The 12,098-nt window shown below is 66.3% G+C and overlaps 3 protein-coding genes across 6 annotated transcripts; 2 read left to right on the top strand and 1 right to left on the bottom strand.

Moving 5' to 3' along the window:
• Positions 1 to 17: 17 nt before the first annotated feature.
• On the bottom strand, positions 18 to 3,372 carry SGSH (N-sulfoglucosamine sulfohydrolase). 3 transcript variants are annotated; one of them, XM_065694098.1, is made up of 9 exons: positions 3,185 to 3,357; positions 2,796 to 2,956; positions 2,462 to 2,567; positions 1,914 to 2,064; positions 1,524 to 1,680; positions 1,268 to 1,349; positions 979 to 1,182; positions 619 to 776; positions 18 to 525 (listed from the first exon to the last, which is right to left on the bottom strand). In XM_065694098.1, the coding sequence occupies exons 1-9, from the start codon at positions 3,276 to 3,278 to the stop codon at positions 217 to 219; spliced, it is 1,422 nt and encodes a 473-aa protein (XP_065550170.1). In that variant the 5' UTR covers positions 3,279 to 3,357; the 3' UTR covers positions 18 to 216. The 3 variants fall into 3 exon arrangements, with proteins under 3 accessions (XP_065550170.1, XP_065550172.1, XP_065550171.1); XM_065694099.1 differs by having other exon boundaries at positions 228 to 525; positions 619 to 724; XM_065694100.1 differs by having other exon boundaries at positions 18 to 776; positions 3,185 to 3,372.
• On the top strand, positions 3,272 to 10,164 carry SLC26A11 (solute carrier family 26 member 11). Of its 2 annotated transcripts, none has more exons than XM_065694097.1 (16): positions 3,272 to 3,656; positions 3,877 to 4,069; positions 4,250 to 4,335; positions 5,130 to 5,209; positions 5,708 to 5,850; positions 6,117 to 6,292; positions 6,429 to 6,501; positions 6,851 to 6,901; positions 7,261 to 7,321; positions 7,590 to 7,645; positions 7,751 to 7,891; positions 7,990 to 8,117; positions 8,229 to 8,337; positions 8,510 to 8,643; positions 8,932 to 9,004; positions 9,425 to 10,164. In XM_065694097.1, exons 1-16 carry the CDS (start codon positions 3,348 to 3,350, stop codon positions 9,517 to 9,519), a joined length of 1,908 nt encoding a protein of 635 aa, XP_065550169.1. In that variant the 5' UTR covers positions 3,272 to 3,347; the 3' UTR covers positions 9,520 to 10,164. The 2 variants fall into 2 exon arrangements, with proteins under 2 accessions (XP_065550169.1, XP_065550168.1); XM_065694096.1 differs by having other exon boundaries at positions 8,507 to 8,643.
• POLGARF (POLG alternative reading frame) lies at positions 9,810 to 11,316 on the top strand. The gene is made up of 3 exons (XM_065694042.1): positions 9,810 to 9,961; positions 10,306 to 10,598; positions 10,970 to 11,316. Exons 1-3 carry the CDS (start codon positions 9,810 to 9,812, stop codon positions 11,314 to 11,316), a joined length of 792 nt encoding a protein of 263 aa, XP_065550114.1.
• The last annotated feature ends 782 nt before the right edge of the window (positions 11,317 to 12,098 follow it).

Raw genomic sequence — 12,098 nt, 5'->3', positions numbered from 1 at the left:
ACATGCTCAGCCCTGGGTAAAAACAGGGACCTCTTCCCCCAGAGGCTTTATTGAGGAGCAGCTCGTCCCTGTGGCTCCATAGGAGTGAGATTCAAAGACCCCTGAATGCTCCAGGGCCAGGCAGTGTTTGTGGTACAGAGCAGAGGTGTCCCCCAGCGATGCGGGACCGGCCCAGCCAGGACCCTGCTCACAGCTGTCCCATGGCAGCGGGGCTGCTCACAGCTCGTTGTGCAGCGGCCGGCACTGAGGGCTCAGCTTCTCCTCCAGGACAGCATCAGGAGCACACACCCAGGGGTCCCCCGTGTCCCACTGCCACTTCAGGAGCTGCACACGGAGCAGCTGGAAGATGGGAGCATAGCGGGGGTCCGGGGCCAGGTTCTGGCTCTCCGTGGGGTCAGTGCTGCAGTCGAAGAGCTCCCAGCGGTCTCTATAGTAGTATTGGTGCAGGGTTTTGTTCCAGTGGGTCTGCTGCCCGGCCCTGGTGCGGTTGAGCAGGTCTTGGAAAGTGGGTGAGACGTAGAAGTCCTGGTCGATAGGAAAAGGCATCTTGTAGTTGAGGTTGTGAATGAGGCGGAACTGTTGGTGCTGGATGGCTCGCATGGGGTAGTACATGGTCACCTCGTGATGGCTCTGGCTGCTGAAGGTGGTGTCCCAGGCTTGCTCCGACTCCAGCGCTGGCAGGAGAGACTTCCCGGTGAGATGCACCCGCTTCGTGCCAAAGATGCTGTAAGAAGGGTAGGGGATGGAGAACCAGTCCAGAATGGTCGGCGTCAGATCTGGAGGGGAAGAGAAGGGTGAGAGGAGGAAACACAACCCCAGAGAGAGGCAGAAAGGTCCCTGGGGTCTGCTGCCACATGGGCTGTGGGTGGTCCCAGGGCTGTGCCAGTGCCTGAGGCTGCAGCCTGCCCCATGGGACAGGACGCTGGGTTTTGGTGCGGGGAGGATGGGGACCAGCTCTGCAGGACTCTGCTCCCTTACCCAGGAGGCTGGCGAAGGCCTGGCTGACCTGCCCCCAGCGCTCCCTGTGCTCCGGGGAGGAGAGCAACAGGGGCTCGGCTGTGCCCGACCGGTAGAGGTTGGTCCTGCCGCCGGGGAAGGGGATGCCGTTGTCGGAGGTGTAGATCACCAGCGTGCTGTTGTGGAAGCCGGCTCGGCGCAGCTCCTCCAGGACCAGCCCGATCCCTGCGGATGGATGGAGGGGCAGAGATGAGGAGGGGCAGGAGGGACGGCAGCGCTCACAGCACCAGCCTGGCCCCGCAGCTCCCACCTTGGTCCATGCGCCCGATGGTTGTGTACTGGGCTGCCAGGTCCGCCCGGGCGGCCGGTGTGTCCGGAACAAAGTGCGGGACCTAAACGGAGACAGGGAAAGTGCCCACCCCAGGAAGGTTGTGGGTACAGCACAGCGGCCTCCGCCAGCTCTCACCCGTGGCACTGAGGACAGTGACTGGCTCCATCACAGGCTGCTGTTGCACCCAGCCCCTGTGCAGTCCCATATAGCCACATGCAGCCCCACAGGCCCTCACCTGCACTTGCTCCGGGCGGTAGAGCTGTGGCTTCCAGTCGGGAATCCAGCCCATGCCGCTCTCTCCATTGCCGAACTTCTCACAGAAGGGCCCGTACTGGGGCTGGGAGTGCCCGCAGCGGTGCGGGTCGTGGAAGGCGACGTAGAGGAAGAAAGGCCTAGAGGTGAAAGGGTGGAGGTGGAGGCAAAGGGCGGCCCCCGCCCCGAGACCTGCCCTGGAGCTGGGATTGCCCCCTAATGTGGGCTTCCAGATATGGGGGGACCCAAAGACAGGGTCTCCCAATGGGACATGGACACGCGTCTTCAGCAAAGCCGATTTTCCTCTTCTCTGTTTCCCCCTCCTCTCCTGCCCCCCCCCAGCAGCCTGGCCCGGGGACACAGAGCCCATCACCTCTCATCCTGGCTCTGCAGGAACCGCCGGACAAGCGCTTTGATTCGGGTGATGTTTCTCCCGACCTGCAAGACCGAGCTGTTCTCCTCCGTGTAGGCGAAGTCGAAGGGATAGACGGCCTCAGGCCCAACGTGCTTCTTCCCAATTATGCCTGCAGGAACATGTGCTGTGCCAGAAGCCAGGGGAGGACAGGGGCTGCTGCAGCTCCTCTGCTCCGGCACCGGCTGTGCTCAGCCAGCGCTGGGGAGAGTGGAAGCTGCCACCGGCTTCCTGTCATCGCTGCCAGTTGCACTTCCACATCTGGCTGGAAAATGGGACCCAACTGGGACCACGCTGCCCCAGGTCACAGGCTTAGTGGAAGTGGAAGTTTGGGTAAAGCAGGAGCCGTGTGTGAACATGAGAGCCAGGGAGGAGGAGGAGGAGGAAAGGAAGAAAAGCTGAGGTGTGATGAGGGTGGCAACAGAGCAGTGCGGGGGGGGGGGGGGGGGGGGGAAGGAAGGGGCAGCACAGACCATGGGCACAGGTCCTTGGCTGCCCTGTGTCCCTACCTGTCCGGATGCGTGCTTGGCTGAGCAGCTGGGGCAGGCTGCGCACGCTGTCGAAGGAGTTGAAGTGGTGCACATCCTGGTGCAGCCCGTACATCCCATTCTGGTGCTGTGCGCAGGGGAGACAACAGAGTTGGACGATGCCTCTGGGTTTGGCCCCAAAACAAGCCCAGATGTGCACTGCATCTGTGTGGGTGGGGGCAGGTCCCAGGGGGCTGGGAAGGGCGGATGTCAGCGGGCAGGGGGGTACAGCCAGGTCCTGACCGTGCCACAAAGCCAGCTCTGGTCAGCCCTGAGCCCCGCTGTGCCTGGACCCCAGTGCGTGCGGGTGCCCTACCTGGGGCAAGCCGGTGAGGATGCTGGCCCGGCTCGGGGAGCAGCTGCTGACGGAGGTGAAGGCGTTCTGGAAAACCACGCTGCGCCGGGCCAGCGCGTCCAGGCTGGGTGTCCGGATGGCCGAGTTGTTGTAGGCGCCGCTCTCGAAGCCACCGTCATCTGCTGCAGCGGGAGCGGTGCGGGTGAGCCCCGGGCACCCGGCCCGGTGACTCATGACACCGGGAGCATCCCTGCAGGGGCCGGTGCAGACCGGGACCGGTGCTGCCGTGACCGTCCCGGCACGGAGGGGCTGTGGGGGGACCCCGGGGCCGGCCCTGCGCTGCCCACGGGAGCAGAGGTTCCCCTCCGCGGACCCGGGACCGGCTCCGTGGCTGCGGCGGCCGCACTCACCCAGGAGGAGCAGCACGTTGCGGGCCGGGGCCGGGGGCCGGGCCCCGCCGGTCCGGAACGCGAGCAGCAGCAGCGCCAGCGCCCAGGGCCGCATGGCTCCGGCAGCGGCACCGGTACCGGCACCGGCGGCGGCGCTCGGCGGCTCCTCCTCTGCCCCGGTCACATGGGGCAGTCCCGGAGGCTCAGATCCGGCCCGGGCGGGGCCCCGCGGCTGGGAACGGGTCCGGAGCGCGCTGGCGGCGGCCGGGCGGGGAGCAGCGGCGCGGCCATGGCGGCCCCGGGGCCCCGGCAGCGCGGCGGGGGCCGCCCGTGCCCGTGGCCGGCGGCGCGGCGGCGGCTCCCGGTGCTGCGCTGGCTCCCGCGGTACAGCCCGGCCTGGCTGCGGCTCGACCTGGTGGCCGGGCTCAGCGTGGGGCTCACGGTGGTGCCGCAGGCGCTCGCCTACGCCGAGGTGGCGGGGCTGCCGCCCGAGGTGGGTGCCGCTGCCCGGGCCCCCGCTGCCCGGCGCGGGCAGGGCCGGGCGGCCCCGGGCTGTCCGGTGCCGTCAGCCGTGCCCCGGGAGGAGCCCGCGGGCGCCGCGGGTGCGCTGGGCTGCGGAGGGAGCGGAGGGAGCCCGGGCCCCCGCGTCCCGGAGGGCTCTGGCATCTCCCGCTGCCCCGCGCTGTGCCAGCGCTCCCTTTGTCCCTGTGCAGTACGGCCTCTACTCCTCCTTCATGGGCTGCTTTGTCTACTGCTTCCTGGGCACCGCCAAGGACGTGACGCTGGGCCCCACGGCCATCATGTCGCTGCTTGTCTCCTCTTACGCGTTCCATGAGCCTGTCTATGCCATCCTGCTCACCTTCCTCTCTGGCTGCATCCAGCTGGCCATGGGGCTCCTGCACCTCGGTGAGATGCTCTTGCTGTGCAAGAGTATCACTGTACAGCCTGTAGCTGTTCCCCCATCTCCTGTGCTCTCTGAGACACTGGGGTTGTCCTGCTACCGCTTGTAACAGCTCTGAATGTGTGCAAACACCCTGTGCTCGCTGTCGGGCCAGCAGCGTGCTTACTGCTGCCCACCCTGTGCAGGTTTCCTTCTGGACTTCATTTCCTGCCCGGTCATTAAAGGGTTCACATCAGCTGCTTCCATCACCATTAGCTTCAACCAGATCAAGGTAGGTCCTGCTGCTCTGCCCTGGCCACGTCGCCTGCCCTCTCCTAGAGCTGCGATGTTTAGCATCAGGCTGGTGATGTGCTCAGTGCAAGAGCAAGGAGGCCCAGAGGGGCCCTGGTTTCCCCCCGACAGCAGTTCTGGTGGCTCCATGAGTGCTGTGCTCTGAGCAGACCAAGGCCAAAGCCTGTGGCCAGCTGGTGGCATCCAGGACACCAGGAAACCCAGGACGCTTGATCTGGTCACTTGCAGGGGGCGGTGGTGATTCTCTCGTCAGGGTGGGTTTGCAGCTCCACTGCTCCCTCCCTGCCCCTCAGGGACCTGAGGCTCTTCGGGGCTGCAAAGCTTCCTCTGTGGTTGACCAAAATCAGAGCCTCCGGGAGGCGGGGTCAGGCTCTGCCAGGAGCCGGCAGCCGCTGTTGCCCAATGGCTGCGGCTGCAGCGCGGTCAGGGGGTGGTCGGGCTGCAGGGGCCGGGGTGAGGGCTCCAGCGTGAACCCCTCCTGGGAGCCGCACGGGAGGGTGCAGGGTGGGGTGGGGGCATCTCAGGGCCTTGGAGCGGGTTAAAACCCAGAGCATCCCGAGGCCCTGTCCGCAGAGATCCTGCAGGTAAAGGGCTGCTGTGGGGTGCGTGCAGGAGCATGGGGTGGTTACTGAGGAGCATTCCTGCCGGCAGCGCCAGCGCCGTGTGTGTGCCACGGCCCTGGCAGGGCAGAGCCCCGGTGCTCCTGGCAGTCCCTCCATGGCACCTGGCAGCTTGGCTGGTGCCAGGCTTTCACCAGGCTTTGCCTTCCCATAGAACATCCTGGGGCTGCGGGGGATCCCTCGGCAGTTTTTCCTGCAGGTGTTTGAGACGCTGCGGAGGATCGGAGAGACCAGGTCAGCACCGTCCCTGCTCCGTCCCTGCTCCGTCCCTGCTCCGTCCCTGCTCCGTCCCTGTTCCATCCCTGCTCCGTCCCTGCTCCGTCCCTGCTCCGTCCCTGTTCCATCCCTTCTCCGTCCCTGCTCCGTCCCTGCTCCGTCCCTGCTCCATCCCTGCTCCGTCCCTGCTCCATCCCTGCTCCCTCCCTGCTCCATCCCTGCTCCCTCCCTGCTCCATCCCTGCTTCGTCCCTGCTCCATCCCTGCTCCATCCCTGCTCCGTCTCTGCTCTGTTCTGCTGCAGCTGTGGGGGCTCGGGGTCTGCTGCTTCACCCCCATCTCTGGGGGTCCCCCCCTTCCCCCCGCTGCTGTCCCCCCAGAGGTGCCACATTTTGGTGGTGGGGCAGGGGTGCCGCATCCCTGCAAGCTCTGCACCTCCCTGGGGACAGGCTCTTCGTCCCGCGGGGCTCTGGGGTAGCGCTGCTTGTGCCCCGCAGCGCTGATGTGCCTCTTGCAGGGCTGGGGACGCTGTGCTGGGGCTGGCCTGCCTGGCCGTGCTGGGGGGGCTCCGGGCCATGAAGAGCCGCCTGCCCCGAGCCACCCGTGTGGAGCCGCTGCCTGTCAGGGTCAGCTACCTCATCGTCTGGACCACCACCACGGGTGCGTTGGCTACCCCCTGCCTCTCTCCTCCCGCTGCCATCTCCCCTGGGGTCTTGTCTCTTTGGGGCAAGGGAGAGACAGCCCCAGACTGGTAAAGCCCCAGGTCAGCAGGAGCTGAGAGCTGGAGGTGGGTCAGGGAGGGCAAAGTCCCAGGGAAGGGGCTGCTGCTGTGCATGCCCCTTCCTGAGGGCTTAAAAGACCCCAGCAGCCTGGTACCCACCTCCTGCTGCCCTGGGCAGGTTTTCACGGTTGCTCTCTCACTGCAGCACGCAACGCCCTCGTGGTCCTGTTTGCTGGCCTGGTTGCTTACTCCTTCCAGGTGATGGGCTCCCAGCCATTCACACTCACTGGCAGCATTCCCCAGGGCCTCCCGGCATTCCGGCTGCCACGCTTCTCCATGGCTACACCCAACGGCACCATCCCCTTCCCGAGCATGGTGGAGGTGGGTGCCTGGCAGAGGATGGGCTCCCCTTGGGCTGACTCCTGCACTCACTGGCTCCCCATGCAGCGGGAGGAGACTCTGCTGTGGGGTGACCCTCATCCCTCTGTGCCTACACTGACCATGTCCTCTCCCCCAGGACATGGGGGTCGGGCTGGCCGTGGTGCCGCTCATGGGCCTGCTGGAGACCATTGCGATTGCCAAGGCTTTTGGTATGGCTGCACCAGGCTCCTGTGCCGGCACGAGGGGTGTCTGCAGGGGCTCCGGGAGCCAGGAGGGTGCTGGTCCCATGGGGGCACTGGGAGGAACCGGGCTGCCTGTGCTGAGCACCCCCATAGTGTGGGGTGGCAGGAGGGGTCCGTGCGGGGCTGCTGACCCCCTCCCCTTGGCCGGGCAGCTCCCCCATCCCTGACTCGGGAGGGGGCCGGGGCACCCTTGTGTTGTGCGTGGGATCTGAGTGCTGGGTGCTCGTGCGCCTGGGGTGCTGGGAATGGACCCGTGGCTGTCTCCGTGCGCATGTGCCCATGGGGAGCTCGGGCAATGTCACTCCTGTCCTTTCAGCCTCGCAGAATGATTACAGGATTGACCCCAACCAGGAGCTGCTGGCTATGGGTAAGAGACTGCTCGGAGCAGGAGGGCAGGGGTGGGGATGCAGCACGAGCGCCACTGTGGTGCCAGAGATCCCCATCCCAGCAGCCTACCTCTGCCTGAAGGTTTGCCCCTCTAACCTTGCCTGCTGCCCCCGCCCCAAGCCTTTCTCACAGCTGAGCAATTTCCAGAGCAGCCTGAGCGCAGCTCGCACAGCTGGATGGGCTCTGGTCCAGCCCCGAGTACCTGGGTGGGCTCTGATCAGCCCTCGGTACCAGCTGGGGATGGAGGAGGTGATGACAGCAGCACAGACCCATCTCGTGGCCCTGTGCAGTGCCTCCCATACTTGCTGCATCTCTAGCCCCTCTCCATCCCCACTGCAGGCTTCGCCAACATCCTGGGCTCCTTCGTCTCATCGTATCCCATCACGGGCAGCTTTGGCCGGTGGGTAGCAGGAGCCCCAGCCCTCCCCTCGCTGGGGCTCTGTGGCACCTCGGGGGGAAGGTTGCACAGAGGCCGATGTGTCCCTGAGCTCATGTGCCCACCTGGGCTGCTGGGCTCTGCAGGGTCCCGCAGGCACCTTCCCTCCCCTCCTGCGTGCTCCGCGGTGCTGCTGCAGGCTGGGAGCTCCTGCCTCTGCAGCGGGGTTTTCCTGCTGCTCCATGGGCGCTGCTGGGCCCAGCCTGGCCCAACGAACCGCTCTGCGTTTCAGGACAGCGGTGAACGCGCAGTCGGGTGTCTGCACCCCCGCGGGAGGGCTCATCACAGGTAGCGCACCCTCCCTGCCGGGGGCTGCTCCGCAGGTCCCCGTGCGCAGCACCCCAGCACCCTGGGCATGGGCCCCGTGGCTCAGGGGCTCCCCATGTCCCGCAGGCGCCCTGGTGCTGCTCTCGCTGGCGTACCTCACCTCGCTCTTCTACTACATCCCCAAAGCGGCGCTGGCCGCTGTCATCATCTCGGCTGTGGTGCCCATGTTTGACGCTGGGATCTTCAGGACGCTCTGGCGGGTTAAGAGTGAGGGCACGAGGCGGGGATGGTGGATCCCCCGGTGCAGCCCGGCTCTGCCTGTGCCCTGTGGCACGAGGACAAGGTGCAGGTTGTCTCCCTTGCAGGGCTGGACCTTGTGCCCCTCTGCGTGACATTCCTGCTCTGCTTCTGGGAGATCCAGTACGGCATCATGGCCGGGATGCTGGTCTCAGGGATTCTCCTGCTCTACTCCGTTGCCAGGCCCCCAATAAAGGTGGGATTCAAACCTCCCCTTGGATGCAGGGAGGACGGTGCTTTGCTTTGTTATAGGGGCACAGCCCTGAGCCCCCTGTGACTCATCCCCTTGCACCGGGGTCTTGCTCAGGTGTCAGAGGTGTCAGATGGGGACATGCTCCTTGTGCAGCCGTGGAGCAGCCTGCACTTCCCTGCTGTTGAGTGCCTCCGGGATGCTGTGTGCAGCCATGCTCTCACAGGTACAGTGCTCCCGGGCCCAACCAGGAGCCTGGTTGTAACCTGGTACCCGCCTGGATCATTTCTGCCGCTGCTGTCTCACCCCTTCCAGGCACAGCTCTGGACTTTGTTCCCTGGGCTGGTCACGTCTGGACCGGTCGTCAGGAACGTGACCATGTGCTCTTTGTCCAGCAGCATCTCCACCGCGCTCCGTCATCCTGGACTGTTGTCACATCAGCAGCATCGATTACACGGTGGTGGCGGGGCTGGCAGAGCTGCTGCAGGAGCTGCACAAGCACGGCCTCTCGCTGGCCTTCTGCAGCCTGCAGGTATGTGGGATGCAGCCTCAGCCGACCCCATGCTGGGTCCCTCTGCCTCTCCCTGCACCAGGCATCAGCTCTGCTCCCCAGGGCAGGGTCTGTGCTGGCCCCTGGTACCTACCCTGAGGATGCTACTGCCTCTCTTCTGGAGGCATCAGGTCCTGAGCGCAGCTGTGGAAGAGGGGCGGTGGGGAAGGGCTGCATCCTGTGTCCTGGGCTGGCTGCGGGGCTCGCAGCCCTGGCATAAGGGAAGTAGCCAGCAGCAGGCTGCCGCAGCCCAGGTCCCTCTGCCTTCAGGACCCTGTTCTCCAAGTCCTGCTGTCCGCAGACTTAGAGGGATTCCAGCACTTCCCCAGCCGGGAGGAGGCAGGTGAGGCTCTGGCTGCCCCTGGTGCTCTCCTGGGGCTGGGACCCCAGGCTGCTGCTGAGCGGGGGGCCTCAGGATGAACCGGGGAATGTGACCTTTGTCAAGCCCCAGAGCTGCCGTGCACAGCCCCTGCTCCCTCACCCAGCCCAGGCCCCAGTTTTACTGGTCAGCGTGAGGCCAGACTGCCTGGAACATCCCTCTGGGGTCGGCTGTCCCGGCCATGTCCCTCCTGGCTCCCTGTGCCCCACAGCAGTCCCCTTGCTACAGGGCAGAGGAAAGTCCTTGACTTACGGTAAACTCTGCTCAGAACATCCGTGTGTTATCAGCATTGCTCTCATCCTGAATCCAAAACACGGCACTGGGAAGGAAATTAACTCCATCCCAGCTAAAACTGTCTTGTTTTTCCCTATCTCCCTGGCTCAGAGAGGTGCGGAGGAGCGGAGCCCGGGGGCAGCGGGGCAGCCCCAAGCGCCAGCACCAGCCAGAGCTCACTGCTGCCCGCGGGGCTCATCCAGTGAGTGGTGACACCGGCACCCCGGTGACATCCAGCCAACATCCTGCACTGCCCCAGGGGTCCCGCTGGTCCCACGCCGGCTGCTGGGGCTCGGGCACCTCTAGGACAGACAGTCCATGGAAGGGATTAGTGAGGGAAAACCATTCCCTATCCCAGCCATTGGGAAAAGCCACCCCTCCTCCAGGCCTTTCCCCATCCTCAAAGCTGCCATCTTTTCAATCAGCTGTTTTAATTCTGGAGCCTTTTCTTATTCTGGGATATTCTATGGTTCAATGATTCAAACACCCAACTGTGATGCACAGCGTGCTCGTTGCAACGCGAGCTCCAAGGGTGCTGGCGCTGCCCTCCGGGCCCACGGGCGTGCTGCAGCTCTCACCCTCACGCTGCGGGGAGATGAAAACCGGCACTGATTTTGCTCCTTACGGATCCCTCTGGTTTCATGGGACGTTCTGCCAAATGCTGCCACGAGGCAGGGCTCTGCTGCCCCTCTGGGTGCAGCCTGACCCCAGCTTGTGCTTGCCTTGCTATAAAATGGGTGTAAAAAGCACTTAGTGCCACCAGGCAGCAGGGCTGGGGCAGGGTGCAGGGAGGGCAGTTTTCCTGACTGCCCCCCTGAAGCAGGGTGCAATAAAGCAGTGATTGCAGACGAGTCAATGTGAGCTCTGCGCTCCTTTGGGGAAAGCCGTTCGCTTTTGTGTGGGCAAGAAAAACCAAACCGGGCACTGCTGAGCGCACCAGGGAAATGAAACTGAAACCGGGCTCCGGGTGCTGGCGTGCTCCGTGCCTTTAGGCACAGCTCCTCCTCTCAAAGGCTCCACAGCAGCGGGCGCGGCCGGGAGGCACAGAGCTGCGGGGCCGCCGGAGCCTGCCCCCGGAGCCTGGAGCGGTTTGCTCCTCGCTGCACCCTCGGCAGCACCTGCAGAGCTGGAGGGGCCCCCGTGCCCCCTGTTCCCGTCCCTCCGCCCGTCCGCCTGCCCGCAGCGGCAGTGACCAGTGCAGACGGAGCAGGTTTCTCTTCACGTCGTGTGCAGGCGCCTGGGGCTGTGCGGGGAAAGCTGCTCTGCGTGCCCAGAGGGGGCTCAGGTAACCTCGAAATGGAGCCTGGGGTAGAAGAGGGTTGGGAACCATAAGGAACCATAACTGATTTAATGAGGAGCCATTCGCAGTTTCACCGTACCGCCCGTGTGTAGACCTGCATGGCTTAAGCTTTGGGCTCGTGTGTGCTCAAACCGTGTGTGCAAGTGAGTGTGTGAGGGCTGCTGGGACCCATCAGCAGCTCAGTCCCGGCTGGAGCCGGGCTTGGGGTGACAGCCGCGTCCCCACTTCGGCCTGGAGGATCCAGTGGGATGAATTCCCCTCCAGGCCCTTGCCCTCGCACTGGTGTGAAGCGCCCCACGGCCCCGCTCCCGCGGCCCGGGAAGCCTGCTCGGGGCCGGCTGCTGCCGCTGTTCCAGACGGCAACGAGAACCGACCGAGGGGGCCGGAGGGACGGGGAGGGGCGTCCCGGGGCCACCCGCCCGGAGCAGGGCCGGGAGCTGCTGACCGGGGCTCGGCGGGGGGAGAACGGGCTCCATCGGCCCCTCGGAGCGTGGCGGGGGGCACGGGGAACCCCCCCTGGCCCCGGCAGCCGCGGTGGGGCGGGACCCCGGAGGGAGCCGCCAGGGTGGGGGGGGCCGGGCCGGGCCGGGCGGCGGCGGTGACGTCCCCAGACCGAAACTTGGGGCTCTGCGGGAAAACGAAACTTCACCGGTCGGCAGCGGGGGAGCGGCCGCTGCGGGCGCCGGGCCCGGCCCGCGGGTGAGCTGCGCCGTCGGGTGCGGGGGCTGCGCCGGGGCAGGGCTGCGGGAGGCCCGGAGCACCGGCAGCGGGCTTGCGGGGGGCGGCTCTGCGGGCCGCGCGGGGGCAAGGGGAAGGGGCTCCTCTACCGGGCCCCGCTGCGCGCCGGGAGCCCCGGGACCTGCCCGGTGCGCCCCGATCCCCGATGCGCCCCGATCCCCGGTGAGCCCCGATCCCCGGTGAATCCCGATCCCCGCTGCGCCCCGATCCCCGGTGAGCCCCGATCCCCGGTGAATCCCGATCCCCGGTGCGCCCCGATCCCCGGTGAGCCCCGATCCCCGGTGAATCCCGATCCCCGGTGCGCCCCGATCCCCGGTGAGCCCCGATCCCCGGTGCGCCCCGATCCCCGGTGAATCCCGATCCCCGGTGAGCCCCGATCCCCGGTGAATCCCGATCCCCGGTGAACCCCGATCCCCGGTGCGCCCCGATCCCCGGTGAATCCCGATCCCCGGTGAGCCCCGATCCCCGGTGAATCCCGATCCCCGGTGCGCCCCGATCCCCGGTGCGCCCCGATCCCCGGTGAGCCCTCACTCTCCGGTGTGTCCGTTCTCCCCCCCCCCCCTTCCGCCGGTGCCCCGGGACCGCCGTTACCCGCCGGGACCCCGATGACCCCCCCCCCCCCCCCCCCCCCCCGCGCAGGCTGGAGCCGCAGCTCCGCCTCCTGAGGAGCTATCGGGCCTCATTTGCTTTCCGCCCTTCGCCACGCCATTGGTCCGTCTGCCCATCTCATTTGCATATGTACATGGA

This window comes from Lathamus discolor, chromosome 13 (assembly GCF_037157495.1).
Source record: "Lathamus discolor isolate bLatDis1 chromosome 13, bLatDis1.hap1, whole genome shotgun sequence".
Classification (NCBI taxonomy): Eukaryota; Metazoa; Chordata; class Aves; order Psittaciformes; family Psittacidae; genus Lathamus; species Lathamus discolor.
The sequence above is the reverse complement of the archived record's forward strand: the minus strand, read 5'-3'. Positions and strand labels throughout refer to the sequence as shown.

Bases quoted from the DNA above. Each gene is read 5' to 3' on its own strand.
- SGSH (XM_065694100.1), bottom strand. From the start codon at position 3,278: ATGCGGCCCTGGGCGCTGGCGCTGCTGCTGCTCGCGTTCCGGACCGGC. The intron at 1,681-1,913 runs GTGATGGGCTCT...TTTCACCTCTAG, and splicing joins CTGCAGAGCCAGGATGAGAG to GCCTTTCTTCCTCTACGTCG. The intron at 1,183-1,267 runs GTGGGAGCTGCG...ATCCATCCGCAG, and splicing joins CATCGGGCGCATGGACCAAG to GGATCGGGCTGGTCCTGGAG.
- SLC26A11 (XM_065694096.1), top strand. From the start codon at position 3,348: ATGGGGCAGTCCCGGAGGCTCAGATCCGGCCCGGGCGGGGCCCCGCGG. The intron at 3,657-3,876 runs GTGGGTGCCGCT...GTCCCTGTGCAG, and splicing joins TGGCGGGGCTGCCGCCCGAG to TACGGCCTCTACTCCTCCTT. The intron at 7,646-7,750 runs GTAGCGCACCCT...CATGTCCCGCAG, and splicing joins CGCGGGAGGGCTCATCACAG to GCGCCCTGGTGCTGCTCTCG.
- POLGARF (XM_065694042.1), top strand. From the start codon at position 9,810: ATGCACAGCGTGCTCGTTGCAACGCGAGCTCCAAGGGTGCTGGCGCTG. The intron at 9,962-10,305 runs GTTCTGCCAAAT...CCGTGCCTTTAG, and splicing joins TCCCTCTGGTTTCATGGGAC to GCACAGCTCCTCCTCTCAAA. The intron at 10,599-10,969 runs GTAACCTCGAAA...CCGCTGTTCCAG, and splicing joins CGTGCCCAGAGGGGGCTCAG to ACGGCAACGAGAACCGACCG.